At 35.1% G+C, this 23,981-nt stretch overlaps 1 protein-coding gene across 1 annotated transcript; it reads left to right on the top strand.

The window, feature by feature from the left end:
- Window positions 1-21,870: 21,870 nt before the first annotated feature.
- On the top strand, window positions 21,871-23,685 carry LOC131044937 (uncharacterized). The gene is made up of 2 exons (XM_057978418.2): window positions 21,871-22,256; window positions 22,518-23,685. The coding sequence occupies exons 1-2, from the start codon at window positions 21,977-21,979 to the stop codon at window positions 23,240-23,242; spliced, it is 1,005 nt and encodes a 334-aa protein (XP_057834401.2). The 5' UTR covers window positions 21,871-21,976; the 3' UTR covers window positions 23,243-23,685.
- Window positions 23,686-23,981: the final 296 nt, after the last annotated feature.

The following is a 23,981-nucleotide window of genomic DNA, read 5'->3' as shown; positions in this document are numbered from 1 at the left end:
TTCTACACTAAGTTTGTTTCTATCTTCAAAGTGTAGACTTCCATTGTCAAAAAATTGCTACCACCCCTCGCTCCAAGAAGGGATACAAATGAGGTGGTGCTCAAATAATTTAATGTATTGAAGTGTGAAGCTAGCTTAAGATGGATAAATTCTTTCGACCTTTTGTGTTGTAAATTATTACAAGGCCTATAGTTGTAATAAAGGTACCTTAATGACAAGTGTTTTATTTTTTATTTTTTAGCGAGTCTTGTAATGTCTATTTTTTAGGGTGTTTTTTTCTCCAATCATTATATGAGGGGATTATCCCAAATGTAATTGTATCTTATCAAATAATAGAATATTAAAATATTGTGTTCTATTAATTTTTTCAATATGGTATCAAAGAAGGGAGTCAATAAATGAAGTTGAATCTTCTGAAAAATCTCATGAGAATATCAAGGTTAAATCATGTGTTGGCTTTGTTTGTGTGGGAAGATTTTTTTCAAAGGATTGTGCAGGAATTTTCACACAAAATAATTTGTATGTGCATATATGTGAGTTACATGTACTTGCATGAACTTATGTTTTTTGCTACTTGCATGTTCTTGCATATCATTGCATGTGAAGGATTGATGGTATTAAATATTTAGGGTGTTTTTTTGTTTTGTTTTTTTAATTAGGATTTCTTAGCCTAGCTAACTTGTGGGAACCTGTTAGAAGGAATTGTTGATTGTTCAGGATTGTCAATTTTAGTGGATGCTTTGTGCGATTTTTTTATGTAGATTTCCTTCAATTTGCAACGTGCCCTCAAAGTGTGTGCTAGGGTTTGAAGATTTTCAATATTATTATTTGGGTTTTCTATACTTTTTGGAGATGGGAATTCCACTAGATACAAAGAATAAACAATTTCATTTATGTCATTTTTATAATCACTCTCTTGTATTATGTTATGAACCATCTCATTCTCTCTATTTGTCTTCTCAATTTATTTGTCAAAAGGAATGGTTGATCTTAATGAAATTCGTAGTGTATGGCATCGGATGAAAATGTAGATGGAAGATAAAAGTTCAAGGATTTATTTTGCTAGATTTGTAATTGTATGGGGTTTTTTTTTGAGGTGTGTGCTTGTATTTAAAAAATCTACCATTCTTTTAAAAATGAATTTCTCTAGACATATTTAACATAATATTTTTAAAATATAAATATGTTAATTACATAAAAGCTAAATAATGGAGGACATCCATTTGCTTTTGTACAACTCACATTGACAAATTCGAGTGTTAAAACCATTGTATATCTTCCCAAATAGATCATGTAGAATTTCTGGGGATCCTAAAACCATGGCCATTTTTGTAAAGTGACAATGTGCTCCAATGTCATTTTTAAATCATTATGATAATCTAAGTCTAATTCAATCATGTCCTTGTGTCATGCCCTCACCTAACTCGGATAGGAACATGACACAAACCAAACTATAAAAATTTTAAAAAATTAAATATTAAAAACGTCCCGTGAAATCTTAGTAACACAAATAAAATGTCTACATGTAATGATATGTAATTTTCCTACCAAAAAAAGGTGTGGTTAGAGCTTCACTAATTCATTTATTAATTCATTTCACTTTATTCACTTATGGTGATAAGTCAAACTATAAATCTTAATTTAATTACTAAACTCCATAGGGTTCCTCTTAGACTCAAAATCCCATTTATTACTAGACCATGTAAAAGCATAATAATGTCCATTGATAAATCAATTGAAAGGAAAATAAAATTATAAATTGTTCTTCTCTTTTCCCATCTAAATGTTGGCTTAAAAATTTATTTAACTTGACTCAAGTAAATTATTCATATAGTATTTTCCCCCAAGTTATTTTTAAATTGCACCATGTTATGGGTACCTAGAATCATGGTCCTCCACCATGATGCTAATCACAATTAATTAATCTAATTCCTATTAAGATCTTTCAACCACAACCCTTATGGGTTATGCAGTGAATCTCATCAGTTGGATGGATTCTTTCACCACTAGAGATTTTAGGACTTGTGAAGAGTCCTTAAGGTCAAAAGAAAAGGATAAATTTGGAAATCCAAACCCTAATTTTTTCTTTCCTTCAACAACACTTGATTCATGCTTCATAGAAGCCATGATTGTAGGTTTAGAGGTTGACTATTACACATAGTTTGTCTCAACTTTGTTATTAATTTTGTGCTAACCAAAGGCTTCATTTGTTGTGATTTTATGCTATTGTTTGATGCAAGTATAGGAATGTTTGCATACTCGGAGAAGGATATAGAGGTTCGATTTACCTCTACTGAGAAAAATATTGAATTTGCCATTGTTTATATATACATATCTTATTTTTTTGCAATTGTAATTTGCTATCCTTGAAGCTTCCTCCTTCTTCCTCCCTTCCTTCCTTTACTTCCCAATTTTTTTGAATGTCAAAAGTCTACCCCTCTTCACTATTCCATAAATAGAATGGAAGAGGAGCACTTTCATCAAAAGAGGAAGCGACACTTGTCACCCCCTCTTTTCATCCATCCCAAAATGAGGAATATTGGGGAGATGCCACCTCTCCCATTTTCCTCCCTCCAACTAATCCCCTAGAATATTCCCTCACATTCCATGTGTCCCAAGAAATGAGGTTTGATTCTCTTCCACCTCTTGGGAGGAGGAAGTTGGGATGGAATCTTATCCATCCCAACAAACTTAAATCTGTAGGTAAATAAAGTCAAAATTTAAAAGACCCAAAAACCACAAAAATCAAAGGATAACCCCCTCAAAACACCCCCAACCCATAACCTAATGACCTAGGGGTCTTACTCCTTTGCCAAGGGGCGATTTAGTGATCGAAAAGACTCCTAAATGGGTGTAAAATTTACACAACAATACATAACTACCACAACCAAATTCACATTCCACATTTACAACATATAACATATAGGTCCTAACCTTTCACAAAGGTTAAGTCCAATCTAACTATAATAGTCACAATAAGGGTTACAACTTGTCCTTGGATGCCCATTGGCAAGTCATGCATCCTTAAAAGAATGTGCCAATACAACAATATACAATAATATAAAAATATCGAGAACATATGTATGAACTATAACCAAACCATAACATCACATGTAATTAACTTCTCCACATCATCTAGTCCATACATTCATATGAAGAGTAATTGTAAGGGCTAAGTTAATCATAACATCATTCCACTGCATCTCAAAAACTTGTGTATCACATGAACTATGTGCATACATGTATATAAAAGACAACCATATTCCATCATATGAAAATGTAACCACTATGAGAGATCCACAAACAACATAACTGTACAGAGGTCCACATAAGATCACATAATATGAGTAGCATGGTACTAAAAGATATTCATATATACTCCAAACATCTAAAGCATAGCATCACATAATCCAACACAAAGTCTAAAATATAAAATAATAAGAGTCCCTAACCCAATATCTAACATTATAATCCTATCAGAGGCTACCACTATAAAGTAACTGGGGAAGGGTCTGACATCCTTTTCCCTTAGGAATGAGCTTCCTCCTGGAATTCCTTAAATAGGTGAGGCTACAATACCCTTATTTGGGAGGTTTCCTCCCAAGTAGTTGAAGCCTCATCATAACTATCCCATTGGACCTTTACCTAGTCTCACGCACACCTACAAAGAGCTAGGGATCTTTGTGCCAAAATTCAGATTGGCTCCAATGCTAGTTGATCTCCCTCTTTCACTTGTAAGGAAGTCCAAGCCAAAACATGAGAACTATCATAAACATATCACCTCAACACAGATACATGAAACACATCATGGATGTGTGATAGGCTAGACGATAAGCTACAAGACCAACCCTCTCAAAAATCTCAAAGGGTTCTATCTTAGAGCCCTTCCCATAATGGATAAGACTCTTATGAGGTCACACCCTAAAAAAAATCTGATCTCCCACATCAAAGTTGTGATCAACCCTCTTAGTATTTGCATAATTCTTATGTTTGTCTTGATCCTGATGTAGTCTATGTCTAATCAGAGTAACCTATCTCTCCATATCCTGTAGCATCTTAGAACCAAGAACAACTTTTTCCTCTAGTCAGTCCCAACTCAACAAAGTCCTACAGGGTCTACCATAGAGAGCCTGATATGGTGCCATGTCAAGAGAAATGTGATAGTTGTTATTATATGCAAACTCAACCAAACTCAAATAGTCCTCCCATCGAGCTTGTTGATCCATCACATACATCTTGACCATGTCCTCTAATACCTAATTCACCCTCTCCATCTTCCTGTCAATCTCAAGGAGATAAATTGTATTGAAGTTCAACTAGGTGCTAATGGCCTACTACAATGAAGTTCAAATTGTAAAAATGAACATTAGATCGGTATCTTATATGATCTTATGGGATACTCCATGAAGTCTGACAATCTCACCAAGGAAGGTTTGTGCCACAACTAGAGTTGTATATGAAGACTTGGTCAAAGAAAAATGTGCAACCTTCATTAACTTGTCCACCGTCACCATAATGGCATTGTGGCACCAAGAAGACATAGGTAAGGCAACTGCAAAATCCATGGATATAGTATCCCATTTTCATTCTGGTATCGCATGAGGTTGTACAAGACCTATTGGGTGGTGATGCTCTACCTTCACCTACTGACATTCCCAACATCTAATAACAAACTTGATGATATCCCATTGCATACCAACCTAGAAATATAATTGGCAAAGATCCACATGCATTTTATTAACCTCGGGGTGCATTGCATATGGTTTTCAGTGCGCCTCTATCACAATCAAAGGATGACCCCCTCAAAACACCCCAACCCCTAACCTAATGACCTATGGGTCTCACTCCTTCGCTAAGGGATCACTTAGTGATAAAAAGTCTCCTAAATGGGTGTAAAATTTATACAACAATACACAACCAACCCAACCACATTCACATTCCACATTTACAACATATAACATATAGGTCCTAATCCTTGACAAAGTTTAAGTTTGGTCTAACTGGAATAGTCACAATAAGGGTTACATCTTGTTCTCAGATGTCCACTAGCAATTTCTTGCATCCTCAAAAGAATGTGTCAGTATAATAATATACAAATATCAAGAACATATGGATGAATTACAAACAAACCATAACATCACATGTAATTAACTTCTCCACATCATTTAGTCTAGACATTCATATTAAGAGTAAATATTTTAGTACCATGCTACTCATATTATGTGCTCTTATTTCGACCTATTTACTTTATGTTATTCATGGATCTCTCATAGTGCTTACATTTTCATATTCTGGAATATTGTTGTCTTTTATATACATTTATGCACATAGTTCACAAATGTATATAAAAGACAACCATATTTCATCATATGAAAATGTAACCACCATGAGAGATCCATGAATAACATAAAGTAAAGAGGTCGACATAAGAGCACATAATATGAGTAGCATGGTACTAAAAGATATTCACCTATACTCCAAACGTCTAAAGAATAGCATCAAATATTCCAACATAAAGTTTAAATATGAAATTAGAAGAGTCCATAACCCAATATCTAACACTACAACCCTATTAGAGGCTATGAAGCGTCACCGGTGAGTTGGGACCTCAAGGAGATCAATCCAAACTGGTCAGCAAGAATAAACACAATGGAAACACACAAACATGATGGAGGCAATGCAGAATAGATAGTTTTATTGCATGAAACTTGAGTACGTCCAACTGATAACAACCGGGTTACAACATACCGGCACACATGCCTGGTAGAATAGGTCACACCGGGACCTTGAATCGAAAGATCTATCTTCTAGGCACAATCTATCTCTAATTGATCCTAATTGTTCTTCTATTGATTCTCTATTGATTACATTCTAAATCATGATTACAAATATATATTTATCGATCCAAAGGATCCACTCGGCCCAAAAGGGATCAAAACCCAAAGAACAAGACTTAACGTGCAAAATGAACAAGGTCGGCCTTCACCAAGAGATTCCTCCAAAAAATCCAAAGGATGAAACGTAGAAGGTTAGCCACACACCAAGAAATATCAAGATCAACGTCCAAGGCTTCACAAACTTTAGAATGGGTTTTGGTAGATCACTCGAATAGGTCTCAGGCAAACGGTAACAAAGGAACAACCGATAACAAGAAACTATCATGGAAACCGGTAGCGATATCTTGTCGGAAAGTGATCCAAATGATATGCGATTTGAAAGAAAGAAAAATGATCAAGTCTTCAAGTAGAATCCAACTCCATGGGATCCGGTGAGCCAAAATCAGGACACACAGAAAGGAACAATGAAACTACAAATAAAAAACCAAACATAAAAGAAAATGTTTTTAGTTGATGCAAGATTGTTGTGAACCAGGGATGCTCCTGCATCAGACATCCGAGGTTAATGAAAAAGTGAGCCTCTCACTTTTCTGGGGTCAGAGGGAAACCAAGGCAGTCTACCTCTACCTAAGGGATCCAAGATGAATCTTCAACTGGTATGCTCTTCCACTTCACAAGATATTCTTAGTACTAACTATTTCGGGTACTACACCCAATACTACTATCCAAATCTCTTCAATTTGATCTGGTTCCTTATGAGGCAATTGTTTCTCAAGGTTTGCAACACTTTCCTCATTGAATTATGCTTCATGGTACTAATGAAGATCTACAATGTTGAATATATGTGAAATACTTAGACTATCTGGTAGCTCTACTTCATATGCATTTCCAGAACTGAACTTCCTCAAAATCTTATAGGGTCCAAACTTCTTCATCTTCAACTTATTATAACTTCTAGCCGGGAATCTCTCTTTTCTCAAGTATACCATCACTTACACACCAATTTCTGATTCCTTGTGTCTCCTCTTCTCATCTGCCTTCTCCTTATATTTGTTATTCATATCTTCCAAATGTTGTTTAACCTGAATATGCAATGCTACCATGTGATCTACAAAATCTTCTGCTTCTGAACTCTTCTGGTCTTCACTGCTAATGTCTCTCAATTCTGCTATTCCTCTAGGATGCACTTCGGTAACAATCTCAAAAGGTGTTTTTCTAGTACGTCTATTCATTGAATTGTTATAGGAAAACTCTGCTTGTGCAAGGATCAAATACCAACTTCTGATTTTATCTCCCACTAAACATCTCAATAAGTTTCCCAAACTCCGGTTAACTACTTCGGTTTGTCCAATAGTCCATGGATGAAAAGTAGAACTGAACTTCAAATCTATCTTCATCTTCTTCCAAAGTGTTCTCCAAAAATAGTCAGTGAACTTAGTGTCTCTGTCTGAAACTATGCTCTTAGGTAATCCATGCAATCTCACCACTTCTTTGAAAAATAGCTCTACTACATGCAATGCATTTGATGTCTTCCTACAAGTTATGAAATGAGCCATCTTTGAAAATCTATCCACTACCACAAATATATAATCATTCCTTCTCAGTGTCTTAGGTAATCCAAGTACAAAATCCATGCTTATATCCTCCCAAGGTCTTACCGGTATTGTCAAAGGTTTATAGAATCCCACATTTCTGTTGGCATTATAATAGACAAGAAGAAGGTTGGCATTCCAATTACAATGAGAGATTGTTGGCATTTCAATAAGGATATTGAGAAGGTTGTTGATGAATATGGATATAACTGATTAAGGATGATTACTATCTTAATATTATTATTTTGTCATTGATGTCAAGAAATTGATTTTCTTATTCAGTATAACGTTGTCATATCTTAAGAAGTATGATTTGATGAGTATAAAGATGTTAGTAAAAGACACATAAAGAATGTGATGAATAAGGAGAAGAATAAGTTATTCAATGGGCAACTATTACCGAGTTAGACAATGATGAGATCATGATGTTTAGATTGTTTTGATATCCTACATATGCTATTGTTGGAAAGGTTAATACTATACTATGTTACCAAGCAAAGAACCTAGTCGGTAAACCCTAAGGAACCTAGTCGGTAAACCCTAAGGTTATCGCTATCGATTAATGAAGGCAGAATGTCTACCAAGTGAAGTTTAGTATTTACTGAGTTACAACCGAGCTATAACAGAATGCATTAAATGTTTACATGTGATATTTAATGAAGGAAGCTGATGAGTTGGAGAGGATTAAATGATTGGTAAGTCATGTATGAATATTGTTAAAGAATCTATGGTAAAGAAAGATCTGCAGGAAGATCTACAGCTCAGATTGAACCGCAATACCCTAACACAAGTTCCAAGGTGAAAATGCAAGTTCCAAGGCGGGGTAAAACATTTTCAGATTGAAGGATACATTGAACCTGGACAAGATTGAAGATCTGATGGCTATGATTGATCATGGGAAATGTGATCAAGGAGATTAAGTGGTTGGAAGATTGTTTATAAATAGGAAAGTGTTGATAAACAATGTATGCGGGCAAGTGTATGCACAAGGATGCTACATAGTGATTACCGAGCAGAGAAGCTTGAAGACCTGTTTTGATAACAGATTATAGAGCCCAGCAGAGGGACAAGATAAGTCCTATGAATTGATTGTATTGATTAAATAAGAATCTACTTCAACATTTTTAGATGTGAAGTTGCAGACATATTTTTATTATTGTTATTTTGAGAAGTAGCAGAAAATCTCTTAACCGAGTGGACTTAACAGTCTTATTTCTAAAATCCTCTAGCAAGGTGACATTCTTATTGAGTGTTTGAAATCCTTTAACAAGGTCACTTCTAACAAGGTGAAGATCCTAACAGATCTGAGGGAAATCCCTTAACCGGGTCACTTCTAGCAAATTGTTTGTAATCTTTAACAATATTTGCTTTTAACCGAGCATACTCTAAAAGAGTATATTTCTTAGTGGGTCTGAAATCCCACAGTTGTTTTTCCCTATTTGGGTTTCCATGTTAAATCTGGTGTTATATGTTTCTGATCTTATCTATTTATGGGTCTGCATGCATTATTGTTTTTCTGATAAGGTTACCTAGGTTGAATCTGTTGTTTTTATTGAAGATTAAGTTTGAATGATTCACCCCCCTTCTCATATTGTTAGCTTGGCATCTATACTAATCATATTTAGTATCAGAACTATCAATTGGTATCAGAGCTTTGGACTCTGGAAGAAAAGTTTAAAGGAACTTGAGTTAAAGATCCAAAAGATGTATAAGAGGGATGCACTGAAGCTGAATAAGTCAAGTTTCTCTACATGGCAGAAAAGGATGAAGCTGCATCTATCAGAAATTGGAGAATATGTTGTCTATTATCTGGAGAATGATTTCATCACACCGAGCACTTATCCATTACAATGGAAGAGATAAAGGAAAAGCAAGAACATATTCAAGCAATAATTGAAATAACATCTGCATTGACCGACTCAAAGTTTAATGATCTAGAAGGATGTAATGATGCAAAGGCAATGTGGACTAAGCTCATATCTGTGTATGGTGGAGATGAACATGTTCAAAGAGCAAAAGTGGATAGTCTAAGAGGACAACTTGAATCTATGAGGATGAATGAAGGTTAGAACATAACCCAGTATAGTACAAGACTAAAGGAGATTGTCAATCAAATCAAAGGAGCAGGAGGAACTATTGAAGAAAAGGATGTAACAAGTAAGATGTTGAGAACCCTTCTACCTACCTATGCAATCTGAGTCTTTGCAATCAATGAATTGAGGTTTGTACCCAATATGCCAGTTTCTTTAGATGCTACTATTGGTAAACTACATGCATTTGAGTTAAGTAACTTTGATAACAATGGGTCATCGGTAAATAAAGTTGAATATGCATTTAGTTCTTTTCATCTTGATGAATCTAATGATTACAATGATAGAAAGTATAAGTACTCTGAAGGGAATCACAGTGGAGCAAGTGAAAGATTTCGCAAAAACATGGAGGAGGTACACAAACTGTATGAGGAAATCAAAAAGCAAGAAGAGTTTGAAGCACTATTAGCCAAAAGGTTACCGAGAGGCAAAGGTAAGTATAAAGGAAAGCTACCTTTAAAATGTTTCAATTGTGATAAGATAGGACATATGGCTTCTAACTGTCCTGACAAAGAATCTAGTGAAAAGAGAAATTACCGAGATGACAGACAGAAAGATAATCATTACAGAGCACACCAAGACTTCAGGAGAAGAGATAAAAAGACATGCCTAATAGCTGATGAGGAATCTAATGATGATAAATTAGATAAAACTAATACAGAGGAAGTTGTTCATGTGGCTATCAAAGATGGATCAGATGAAGAAAGGTATGAAGAAAAAGCTTTAATATCTCATATAAATACTAATGATTCTTGGATCATAGATAGTGGTTGCTCACATCACATGACAAGTGATAAACACAAGTTTATTAAATTAGATGATTATGGTGGAGGCTATGTAAGATTTGGTAATGATGCACCATTTCCAGAGAGAGGTAAAGGATCCATAACACTTCTTGACAATGCTAAATGTAATGATGTTTATTGGGTTGAAGGTTTGAAATACAATTTGTTGAGTGTAGCACAACTAAACAACACGGGTTACCGAATAGAGTTTGAAAAAGGAATTGTCAAAGTTCATGACAAGCATGGAAAGTTAGTTGCTACCGAGACACAAACAAGAGGTAATACATTTCATCTTGACTCAACTCGGAATAAATGTCTATATGCAAGGATAGATGATACCTGGTTATGGCATAAAAGGTTTTGTCATGTTAATTTTGATAATCTGATCAAAATAAGTAAAAAGCACCGAGTAAGAGGTCTACCAAGTCTTGAAAAACCTAAGAATGTTATGTGCCAAGGATGCCAGATGGGTAAGATGACAAGATCAAGCTTTACAAGTAATTCCTACACTTCTAAGGGAATTTTTAGATCTTGTGCATACTGATCTTTGTGGTCCTATGAAAGTTCAGAGTTATTATGGTGATAAATATTTCATATTATTTGCGGATGATTACTCAAGGATGATGTCAATAATGTTTTTAAAAGAAAAATCAGAAGCTTTTCAAATGTTAAATGGTACGAGGCTAGAGTTGAAAATGAAACAGGAAGACAATTGAAATGTCTCAGATCAGATAGAGGAGGAGAGTTTACTTCTGATGAGTTCAACTTATTTTGCAATGATCATGGTATAAAAAGACAAGTCCCTGCATCGAGAACTCCACAGCAGAATGGGATAGCTGAGAGAAGGAACAAATCTATTGTGGATTGTGCCAGAACCTTGATGATTGAAAAGAAAGTTCCACAAACATTTTGGAGAGAAGCAATAAGCACAACAGTTTACACCCTGAACCGAGTACAACTGAAGAAAGGAACTTTGAAGACACCTTATGAAATCTGGTATGACCAAAAACCTAATGTAAGTTATTTTAAAATCTTTGGGAGTAGATGCTATGTTCACAAAGATGATAGAAATGTTAAGTTTGATCAGAAAAGTGAAGAAGGAACATTTCTAGGTTATTCTTCTAGAAGCAAAGCATTTAAATGTCTAATCAAATCATCTAACAAAATAGTAGAAAGTGCAAATGTGAAAATTGATGAATTTGCAGAAAGAAATGATGAAGGAAACTCCAAAGAACTAGAAGATTATGAAGGATTTGTCTATGTTCAACCAAGAAGTCCTACCAAGAAGACTACTGAAGAAAATGAAGAGAATATCCAGTTACTGAGTGATGAAGAAGATCATACAGAGCCTACCAAGCCTGTATTAGCCAAGTATGTCAAAAGGAATCATGCACCAAGTCAGATTATAGGAGATAAGAATGATCCAGTGATGACAAGGAACAAACTAAGACAGAACACATGTCTAATATCTGAATTTGAACCGAGAATAGTAAAAGAGGCATTTAACAGTGAAGATTGGATAAATGCTATGACAGAAGAGATTGATCAAATCAAGAAGAATGACACATGGACACTGGTCCCAAGACCGAAGGACAAAAGTGTAATCAGTACAAAGTGGATCTTCAGAAACAAGCTAAATGAAAAAGGTGAGGTCATTCGGAATAAAGCAAGACTAGTTTGCAAAGGTTATGCCCAAGAAGAAGGAATTGATTATGGTGAGACTTTTACACCTATGGCAAGACTTGAAGGAGTAAGAACATTGTTGGCATATGCTGCTTACAAGAATTTCATTGTATATCAAATGGATGTCAAATCTACATTTCTGAATGGTATATTAGAAGAAGAAGTTTTCATTGAACAACCTGAAGGATTTGTTGAAGGAGAAAATAATGATCAGGTATGTAAATTGAACAAAGCTTTATATGGTCTAAAACAAGCACCTAGAGCATGGTATGAGAGATTGCATTCATATTTGATCAAAATTGGTTTCATAAGAACAAGTGAAAACAACAATATGTACATGAAGAATGATGAAAATGGAATATTGATCTCAGCCATATTTGTTGATGATATTATCTTTAGTGGAAATGACTCTCTATGCAAGAACTTTGGAAATGAAATGAGTAAAGAATTTGAGATGTCATTAATCAGTGAGATAAAATATTTTATAGGTCTGCAGATACTACAAATGAAAGATGAGATTTTCATTACCCAATCCAAGTACATAAAGGAAATCTTGAAGAAATTTGGAATGGAGGATTCAAAACCAGTAAGTAATCCTATGACTACCAACTGTAAACTATCAAAGAATGATGAATCTGCATCTATTGATGAGACACTTTACCAAGCTATGATTGGAAAGTTGCAATACATTGCTCACAGCAGGCCAGATATAGCACATGCAGTAGGTATTGTCGCAAGATTTTCTACAGATCCTAAGGAAACACACATGACGACAATCAAAAGAATTTTCAGATACTTAAAAGGCTTTGAAGATTATGGCTTAGTATATCAGAAAGGAAATGTTTTTGATTTAAAATTTTATACTGATGTTGATTGGGCAGGCAACATTGATGACAAGAAAAGCACAAGTGGAGGAGCTTAGCAAGAAACAAGGATGTGTTTCTCAGTCAACAGCAAAAGCTGAATATGTTGCTGCAGCATTGAATTGCACCAATATAGCATGGATCAAATAACTGTTGGAAGGTATAAATGAATAAGTTACCGAGCCAGTAACTATATTCTATGATAACACTAGTGCCATTAACATTTCAAAGAATCCTGTTATGCACTCTAAGACAAATCACATCTCTATCAAATATCATTATCTTAGAGAAGAAGTTCAAGAGAAGAAAGTGGTTTTGGAGTATGTTAGTACAAAGGAACAAATTGCAGACATCTTCACCAAGCCACTGCCAAAGGACACTTTTGAGTATCTCAGAAGTCAGTTAGGGGTCCTACCCCTATCTTCCATTCACTGACCGAGTTCGGTGAAAGAATCAATTCGATGACTCTACATAATATCTTTTAGGAGTTGATGTTGATTTACACACTTTAGGAGGTTTTCTAAAGGTGTACAGGAAACAATAAACAGGGAACAGGAATTGAAGACAAAATGCTCTGACCGAGACTGAATTGATACATAACAGCATGGAATTCACTTCTCAGAGGAAGAAATTATGTTTTTAGTTCTTTTCATTTTTGGCATTGTTGTCAAAGGGGGAGAAGACTAATGTATGGGGGAGAAGTCTACTGACCGAAGGAAAAGACTACATTTCAGAACTGAGGAGAAGACTAATGACAGAGGGAGAGCATTTCAAAATTTCACAGCAATTTGAATCTGAATCAATAAAGTCAAATCAATTGGTTTTGCCATCAATGCCAAAGGGGGAGATTGTTGGCATTATAACAGACAAGAAGAAAGTTGGCATTCCAATTACAATGAGAGATTGTTGGCATTTCAATAAGGATATTGAGAAGGTTGTTGATGACTATGGATATAACTGATTAAGGATGATTACTATCTTAATATTATTATTTTGTCATTGATGTCAAGAAATTGATTTTCTAATTCAGTATGACATTGTCATATCTTAAGAAGTATGACTTGATGAGTATAAAGATGTCGGTAAAAGACACATAAAGAATGTGATGAATAAGGGGAAGAATAAGTTATTCAATGGGCAACTATTACCGAGTTAGACAATGATGAGATCATGATGTTTAGATTGTTTTGATATCCTACATATGCTATTGTTTGAAAGGTTAATACTATACTATGTTACCGAGCAAAGAACCTAGTCAGTAAACCCTAAGGAACCTAGTCGGTAAACCCTAAGGTTATCGCTATTAGTTAATGAAGGCAGAATGTCTACCAAGTGAAGTTTAGTATTTACCGAGTTACAACCGAGCTATAACAGAATGCATTAAATGTTTACATGTGATATTTAATGAAGGAAGCTGATGAGTTGGAGAGGATTAAAAGATTGGTAAGCCATGTATGAAGATTGTTAAAGAATCTATGGTAAAGAAAGATCCACAGGAAGATCTACAGCTCAGATTGAACTGCAATACCCTAACACAAGTTACAAGGTGAAAATGCAAGTTCCAAGGTGGGGTAAAACATTTTCAGATCGAAGGATACATTGAACCTGGACAAGATTGAAGATCTGATGGCTATGATTGATCATGGGAAATGTGATCAAGGAGATTAAGCAGTTGGAAGATTGTTTATAAATAGGAAACTATTGATAAACAATGTATGTGAGCAAGTGTATGCACATGGATGCTACATAGTGATTATTGAGCACAAAAGCTTGAAGACCTGTTTTGATAACAGAGTATAGAGCCCAGCAAAGGAACAAGATAAGTCCTATGAATTGATTGTATTGAGCAAATAAGAATCTGCTTCAACATTTTTAAATGTGAAGTTGCAGACATATTTTTATTACAGTTATTTTGAGAAGTAGCAAAAAATTTCTTAACCAAGTGGACTTAACAGTCTTATTTGTAAAATCCTCTAGCAAGGTGACATTCTTATTGAGTGTTTGAAATCCTTTAACAAGGTCACTTCTAACAAGGTGAAGATCCTAACGGATCTTAGGGAAATCCCTTAACCGGGTCACATCTAGCAATGTATTTGTAATCTTTAACAGGATTTGCTTTTAACCGAGCATACTCTAGAAGAGTATATTTCTTAGTGGGTCTAAAATCCCATAGTGGTTTTTCCCTATTTGGGTTTCCACATTAAATCTAGTGTTATATATTTGTGATCTTATCTATTTATGGGTCTGCATGCATTACTATTTTTCTGATAAGGTTACCTAGGTTGAATCTGTTGTTTTTATTGAAGATTAAGTTTGAATGATTCACCCCCCCCTCTCATATTGTTAGCTTGGCATCTATACTAATCATATTTAGTATCAGAACTATCAATTTTGACTACTACCTTTTGCAACTATACAAACTCTACAACTCTGCACATATCTCTTAACATCCTTATGAATCTAGGGCCAAAAGTACTACTCACTCACCAATGCAACTGTTTTATCAATGCCAAAATATCTAGCTAAACCTCCACTATGCTTCTCTTTTATCAGGTTCTCTCTCATGGAACTCTTAGGTATGCATAACTGAACTCCCTTGAATAACATCCCATCCTAAATGAAATAATCCAACCATTTTCTTCTATCAACCATAACCGGTTCTCTACATGCTTTCCAAGGTTCTACAAAATCTAGGTCTTCACCATACAAGGTCTTCAAATCTTCAAAACCTAATACTGTCACCCTCATCTCTGTCAGCAAATTCCTTCTCCTACTCAATGCATCAAAAACTTTGTTATATTTCCCAATTCTATGCTTCAACACAAAGTTGTAACTCTAGAAGAATTCTACCCATCTCATATGTCTCTGACTATTCAAATATTGTAAAGCTTGATGATTTGTATACAACACAAACTCCTTAGGCAATAAGTAATGTCTCAATTTCTTCAAGGCTTGAATTATGGCATAAAATTCTTGATCATACACTAAATATTTCTTTCAGGCATCATTCAATTTCTCACTAAAATATGCTACTGCTCTCCCTTCTTGACTGAAAACTGTTCCTATTTTTGTTCCACTTGCATCACAATCCACTTGGAATACCTTATTGAAATCTGGTAAAGCCAACACAAGATGCTCAGTCACTTTCTACTTCAACAATTTAAAACTTTTGTTTTCTCTGGTGGTCCACTTGAATTCCTTCTGATCTCCTATGATGGTCTCATTCATAGGGTTACAAACTAAACTGAAATTTCTGATAAACTTCCGATAAAACTATCCAATCCACGAAATCATCTTACCTCTCTAATGCTTTCCAGTGTAGGCCACTCAATAATGGCTTTCACTTTCTCAGGGTCCATCTTCAAACCATCCTCAGGTATCATAAATCCTAAATAGACTAACTAATTCTTCATGAAAGTGCACTTCTTGATATTGATCATCAACTTTTCTTCTCTCAACCTATGCAAAACTTGTCTTAACTGCAACAAATGCTCTTCTTTTTTCTACTAAAAATTAGAATGTCATCCAAACACACAATAACAAACTTACCCAAGAATTTCTTTAATACTTCATTCATCAGCCTCATGAAAGTACTCAGTGCATTAGTCAATCCAAAAGGAAAAACCAACCATTCATATAGTCCTTCATTTGTCTTAAACGTTGTCTTCCACGCATACCTTCTCTGATCCCGATCTTATGATATCCACTCTTCAAATCTATCTTTGTAAAGTATTTTGCTGCACTCCAACAATCCAGTATGTCATCCAATCCTAGGAAAAGGAAACCGATATTTCACTATGATCTTGTTTATTGCTCTTGAATCAGTACACATCCTCTATCTCCATTCTTCTTAGGTGCTAATATAGTTGGTACTGCATAAGGGCTTCGACTCTCGCTAATCAAACCTTTCTCCAACAACTCCTGCACTTGTCTATTCAGTTCTTCATTCTCTGTCGGTGTCAACCAGTGTGCAAGTTTGTTAGGCAAACTATCTCCAGGATCCAAGTCCATGCAATGACTAATACTTATAATAGGTGGCAATCCATCAGGTACATTATCTGAAATGATATCCTCATATTCTGTCAACAAGTCTCTTATCTCTGTTGGGTGTTCTCCATCTGATTCTGGTCTTTCAGACTTCTTAGGAATTAAGGGAAAACACACATTCTCATGTCTCAGTCCATCCATGAATTTCCTTCCATCTACTAAACAAATTATGGCATTCGTACAGACTTCATTCTTCAGAGGTTCCTCCAAAGGTAACAAGGTTTGCTTCATCCCATTGGCCATAATAGTGTATGTATCCTTCCTCCCATCATGTATTGCCTGTCTATCAAACTGCCAAGGTTTTCCCAACAAAAAATGACAAATATCCATAGGCATAATATCACACAAAACTTCATCATGATAATTTCCAATTTTTGATTTTACCAAACATTGTTCACTTACTAATAGCTTATGTTCATCTTGAATCCATGTTATTTAATAAGGCTTAGGGTGTTTCAATATCTCCAATTTCAACTTATTCACCATCTCTTCTGAAACAAGATTACCTGAACTACCACTATCAATAACAACTTTACAACACTTACCAGATAGCTTACATATGGTCTTGAACAGGTTCTTCCTCTACAAGGGTTCTTCATCTCCTCTGGTATGACACAAAGCTCTCCTCATCATCAACAGTTCTCCATCTTTTGGTTTATTGTCTGATCTAGTGGGGTTTTCTTCCACCACTGCTGCTCTTCTGGTAGCCTTTGTCTTCTTACATTCAAATGCACGGTGTCCATCTCCTCCACACTTAAAGCAGGTTCTTCTAAATGTCCTCTTGTCTTGTCTTCCAAAGTTCTCATTCTAGTAACCATCTAGTTCTCTCCTCCGGTAGAAATTTCTATCATCCTTCCGGTATGAATTACCTTTTTTTCTCACTTCCTTGTCCTTGTTCTGATTTGTACTAGTTCATCTTCCTCCTTGAAATTTTCCTCTGGTAAACCCTCCACCTCTACCTCTATGTCTCTGCTCATGTCTTTTATTCAATTTCTCTTCAACCTTTATTGCATATTGGTAAGCCTCTTCAACACTCTCCAATTTGATCATACTAAGTTCATCTTGTATAGACATTTACAATCCATTCAAATATCTTGCAATTTGTTCAACTTCATCAATCTGATGTTCAAATTGCAAAATGCTTTGGTGTACTCCTTCACACTAGATTCCTTTTGTCTGAGATTCTGTAACTTACAGAACAAATCCACTTGATAATTCACCGGGACAAACTTTTATTTTAACTTTGCAATCATTTGATCCCATGTCTTAATCTTTTATGTACCTCTTCTTTGTCTATCAACTTGCAAGTGCTCCCACTGAAGAGATGCATGACCTTTCAACCGGGTACATGCATACTTCACCTTCCTCTCTTATGCAGTTCTTTCAAAATCAAAATACTTCTCCATCTTCGAGATCCAATCCATCAATTCATCTAAATCTAACTTCCCATCATATTTTGGTGGGGTAAAATAAGGTTTAGTGTTTGCCCTACTCAAAACCCTTAAAAACATTTCTTCATCTGGATCAACTGTCGGTAGGTTCACTTGTTCTATTGGGGCTTCTTCTCCTTCATCTTCACTTACATCTTCAATATGTCGGCCTCTTCTCTGGGTTGTCTCCATGACTTCTAACCGGGCTGCTATTCCTCACAACATCTCCATCACAATAGGGTCTGCATTCCCACGCAGTCCACCATTCCTAGTTCCTCTTCGTGCCATTGATCCACGCTAGTCCTCTGCAATTGCAGATCGGATCCACAATCCGCCACCCTACAACAAAAATTCAGGACACGCAACCTCCAGAATGAAACTTCGCTCTGATACCACTTGAAGCAGTCACCGGTGAGTTGGGACCTCAAGGAGATTAGTCCAAACCGGTCAGCAAGAGTAAACACAACAGAAACACACAGACATGATGGAGGCAATGCAGAACATATAGTTTTATTGCATGAAATTTGATTACATCCAACCGGTAACAACCATGTTACAACATACCAACACACAGACTTGGTAGAATAGGTCATACCGAGACCTTGAATCAAAAGATCTATCTTCTAGGCATAGTCTATCTCTGATTGATCCTAATTGATCTTCAATTGATTGTTTATTGATTACATTCTAAAGCATGCTTACATATATATATATATATATATATATATATATATATATATATATATATATATATATATATATATATATATATATATATATATATATATATATATATATATATATATCAATCCAAAGGATCTAGTTGGCCCAAAAGGGATCAAAACCCGAAGAACAAGACCTAACATGAAAAATGAACAAGGTCGACCATTGCCAAGAGATTCCTCCAAAAAATCCAAAGGATGAAACGTAGAAGGTCAGCCACACACCAAGAAACATCGAGATCAACGTCCAAGGCTCCGCAAGCTTTGGAATGGGTTCTGGTAGATCACCAGAATAGGTCTCAGGCAACCGGTAACAAGAAATTGTCATGGGAACCGGTAGCGATATCTTGTCAGAAAGTGATCCAAATGAAATGTGGTTTGAAAGAAGGAAAGATGATCAAGTCTTCAAGTAGAATTCAACTCCATAGGATCCGATGAGCCAAAACTAGGACACACAGAAAGGAACACTGAAATTGCAAACAAAAAAAAAAACAAAAAAGAAAATGTTTTTTGTTGATACAAGATTGTTGTGAATCGGGGATGCTCCTACATCAGGCTACCACTATAAAGTAATTGGGGAAGGGCCTGGCACCTTGCATACACACAGAGTATGGATATTCATCATCCTTCAATTTGTAGTAGCTCTAGTCATTAATAACATTAAAAAAATGTGGAAGAGGAGGTGAAGTGAGCATGTTTTGGTGCGAAATTTTAGACATTCTAATGCTTGGTAGGAGTCGGGGTCTAGAATAGACTTGAGAAAACCATGTTAAAAGGACTACAAGTTAGATGTAAGAAAGAAGGAGGAATGTAGACAAAAATGGGTGAGGTGAAAGGTTTGAATGAGCTCCTATAGTCTAAGAGGACATTGGAATAAGAAATTGTCAAAGAAGGGTTTGAATAAGGGAATTAGAAACAATGTCAACTTGTGGGGTTCAAGGAGGAAGTGGAACCTAGAACCTTGGGTGTCAAGGTTCACAATTTCTTTGTGGGCTAAATGACTAGTGGGGAGGAACTAAGAACAAGAGATCAAGGCACAAAGGGAAATATGGACCAGGAACTTAGTTCCAAAGTTCAATTTTCATTCATAAGTTTATGCTCAATTGGAAAGGTGGAATAATGGTAACATCCAAGATCGAAAGAGATCAAGAATCAAAATACAAGGGGAATCCAACACTAAGTTGTAAGGGATAAGAGCTAGAATGGACTTGGTAACTAGAACGTTAGGTGACATGGTACAATGTCCATTTAAAGGTCTAAAGTCTTAACATGTTTTACTATTGAAATTTATTTATAACACTATTTAATATGTACTAATTACATGCAGGAATTATTTTAAAATCTATTTTTTGACTTCATTTTGCGCATGGATGGTCATGATCCAAAGTTAAGTTTGTGTTATAGAATATTAATGTAGCAGTTAGTGGGATGCCTATAGTGATTTTCAAAATAATAGTCTATATAGATAATATTTTTATGGAACAACATTGTTAATGGATGTATTAATTAATAAACTAACATTAACATTAAAAGTTAGATGAAATAGAAATGAAGATGAATAAAACATTTGAAGATAAATGCACGAGAATTGGATACCACCTCCATGTAGGATGAAGGAAGGAATTACAATGAAAGATGAGAATAACTTAGATAATAATTCATTAATAAATAAAGAAAAGGAAAGAGGAAAGATGTAAAAGCCAATAAGTTTTAGCGATTTTATCTCACCCAAGAATCTAGCTTTGTAAAAGCACATTTTTAAGCATCATATCTCTTACCATTTATTTGGTTACATGAAGTAATAGTCTATTTAGCATAGAGTAGTTCATAAATTTAGCTCCATATGACTCATGAGTTGAGATGCTATAGTTTTATCATCCAACCATTTTAAGTCATACCAAATATCATATCTTTTAAATGTAAAATAAATTGATTAAACATTTCATATATAATACTTAGATATGGTGAAGTTGATATATGAATTTTAAAACTAAATGACAAATAAATGTTTTATTGAATGCATTTAAATTTCAAGAATAAAAAAACATAAGAACTTTCAAAAACCTCAAATTAGTGTTCTTCCAAATATCTATGTATGCAAACAAAATAGAATATTCAAGAACTTTTCTTACTTTCATATTCTTGCCCACAAGACATTTAGACATTTACTTATTTTTGCCCAGTGCATTATTTGTATAGACACTTCATAACAAACCATTTATTCTTCACAATTTTCTATGAAGCTAGTAAGACACTTCACTATTCATGTTTTGGACTTCTTATGTTCTCCCAACTTCTTGTGTTCTCCCAACTCCAAAAAAAATAACTCATCATTTTCATAAATGTGTGTGAATTGATTTGTTGAAGATCTTGGGAGAACTTGGAAGTTAATGAACACTTAGTTGTCAAACAGTATTTGATCTAAGCCAAGTAAAGAACTTAGAAGTTAATTATTGCATGTAAGCTTAATTTTTATCATATATAATTTTGATTTTTTTGGGGGGTATTTATAGTTTGAATTGTTATTGTTCAATTCAAACAAGCTACAACTGGTCTTTGTTAATAAATAAATGTTTATTAAATTTTTGTTGTGCATTGATTTAATCTGAGTGTGTACAAATTACAAAGCTCTAATCAATTAAGTGGTCAATTTTGTCTAAGCTTAAAATCATGATACTATCATTATTGAAGCCATATTATCTTTGACAATTATTCTTGTTAATGTGTAATTACAAGCTTTACTTACATGACATAAATATAATCCAAATCAATGACATGGAGATAAACAAGATTCAACAATTATGTTGATCACATAAATTGTTAATAAACCGCGGCACTTGCAAATTTCAAAAAATTGTAATTCCCATTTGGGGTTATTTGAGCGCACTTCTTCCCTCTTTCCAATTGAAGAAGCCCCGCATTTGAAAATGGCGAACATTCCCAGACTGACAGCGGGAAGCAGTGCAGAGCAGGTGGAATACTGCGAGGGGCTTATCACTCAAATACTTTCGAGGGTTTCAACAAGAGATGTGCTGAAGATGTGTACAGTGGTACAGAGATGGCGCACAATGATTTTTGACCCATCTTTTGCAGATACCCATTACAAGAATTCTCAACCAGAATCGATCTTTTATTTCCATGAGTACAACTCAGTCAGAGGAATGATGCGGGAAACCTTTCAATTCCGCTCCTACAATCCCCAAACGGGTAATCTTTCAATTGTTCCTTTTTCTTGGGAGGGCTTAGACAGTTCTTTTCTAAATACGGATTTAAAGCTAGTTTCTGCATCAAATGGGCTCATGTGCTTCTCTTGTCCAAATGAGCTTACGGATTTCCCAGTGTTTTGGGTGTACAACCCTGTAACAAAGTTTTTAAGAAAATTGTCAGTATCTTTTGAAGTGCCTGATTTCATAAGATCTTTTGTTGGCATTTGTTATACACATAATACTGGAAAATTGGTGATGGCAGGCTTCTCTGATGATGAGAAGCTAGCATGTACCCTGGTGTTTGATTTCCAAACCAATTCGTGGCATAAGGGTCCGCCTCTACTGCTCTCTATTGCTTCATTCTCTTTTTATCATGTTAAGAATCCCCTTTTTTTGAACGGTGTCATTTATTTCATTGCTATAGCCGAAATTGAAGATGTAGATGCCTGGTTTAGAGATGTAGAGGCCTGGTTTAGAGATGGCAGTGATTCTTTATACATGATTATAGGTTATGATGTGAATCAAGACCAATGGTGTTTTTCTATTTTCATTCCTGCCTCAGTAGGTTATCCACATTGCCTCATTGAATGGGAGGGAAATATATTAGTTTGTGCTTCTGATTCCACCTATGAGGAAAACAAATTTGTATTGGCAGCAAGTTCCACCCATGACTACTATCGTACAGTTGAGTACAGATGGGATGGAGGTCAGGGCGATGGGCATTTTGTGTTCTGGAAATTGGATACAGAACATAAGCTGTGGACACGAGAACAGGAATTAGATTTATCACATGAAATTCACACTTTCTGGAATGTATCAGCAAGCAGTGGTGTAGTATGGTTTACATCTGGTTACAATTCTGTGACAGTTTACCATATGGGGAACAGACATTGGTCCACTCATCGACTAGACGATGCTCTTGCTTTGCGGCAGCGCAAAAATATCATAGAATGTGTATCTTTTGAGCCTACCCTTTTGTCATTTTGAAACCCTTTTGTGAAAGTGGGAGTTGGATTGCAATCTTGGTGCTGTTTGTCATTTTGAAACCCTTTTGTGAAAGTGGGAGTTGGATTGTATCTTTTGAGCCTACCCTTTGTATGTAAGAGAGACAAATAATCTGACCTGCAAAATGATTTTGGGTTTAGTTGATGACGGTCTGATTCAGTTGAGCTTGGATGTAAGTACTGTCAAAGTGCAACAGACAATTTGCTATATCATGTGTTTGTCCATTTCTTCTTGTCTATCTTTCTACCATTCACAACTGTCATGCTTTTGCCTCAGACAATTTGCTATATCATGTGTTTGTCCATTTCAACCATTCATTGGTTTGTGAAATTCTTCTTAGTTCTGTAGCATGAATTTAGACTTATGCAGACAAGACCAAAGCTCCTATTTAAAATTTCCATATATTGATGATAAAGTTTAATTCAGATGTTTTTGTTCAGGCTTGTGCAGATTTCTTTTAATCTGCAGCATGTCTTCAAAAAGTGTGTTAAGGTTTAAAGATTTTCAATTTTATTATTTAAGTTTCTATATGCAGATTTCTTTCAATTTGCAGCATGTTTTCAAAATGTGTGTTAAGGTTTAAAGATTTTCAATTTTATTATGTGGGTTCTCTATATAAATGAGAATTCCACTGGATACAAAGAAGAAACAATTTCATTTATTCCAGTTTTATAATTGCTCTCTTGTATTATGTTACAAACCATCTCATTCTCTCTATTTG

This window comes from Cryptomeria japonica, chromosome 1, assembly GCF_030272615.1.
Source record: "Cryptomeria japonica chromosome 1, Sugi_1.0, whole genome shotgun sequence".
Lineage (NCBI taxonomy): Eukaryota > Viridiplantae > Streptophyta > Pinopsida > Cupressales > Cupressaceae > Cryptomeria > Cryptomeria japonica.
Note: the sequence above shows the minus strand (reverse complement) of the source record. Positions and strands in the feature narration are given on the sequence as shown.

What these genes read in the sequence shown, in the direction of transcription:
- LOC131044937 (XM_057978418.2), top strand. Translation starts at nt 21,977, where the DNA reads ATGGCGAACATTCCCAGACTGACAGCGGGAAGCAGTGCAGAGCAGGTG. An exon ending in CTCCTACAATCCCCAAACGG is followed by an intron (nt 22,257 to 22,517) that starts GTAATCTTTCAA and finishes TGGTGATGGCAG; the next exon opens with GCTTCTCTGATGATGAGAAG.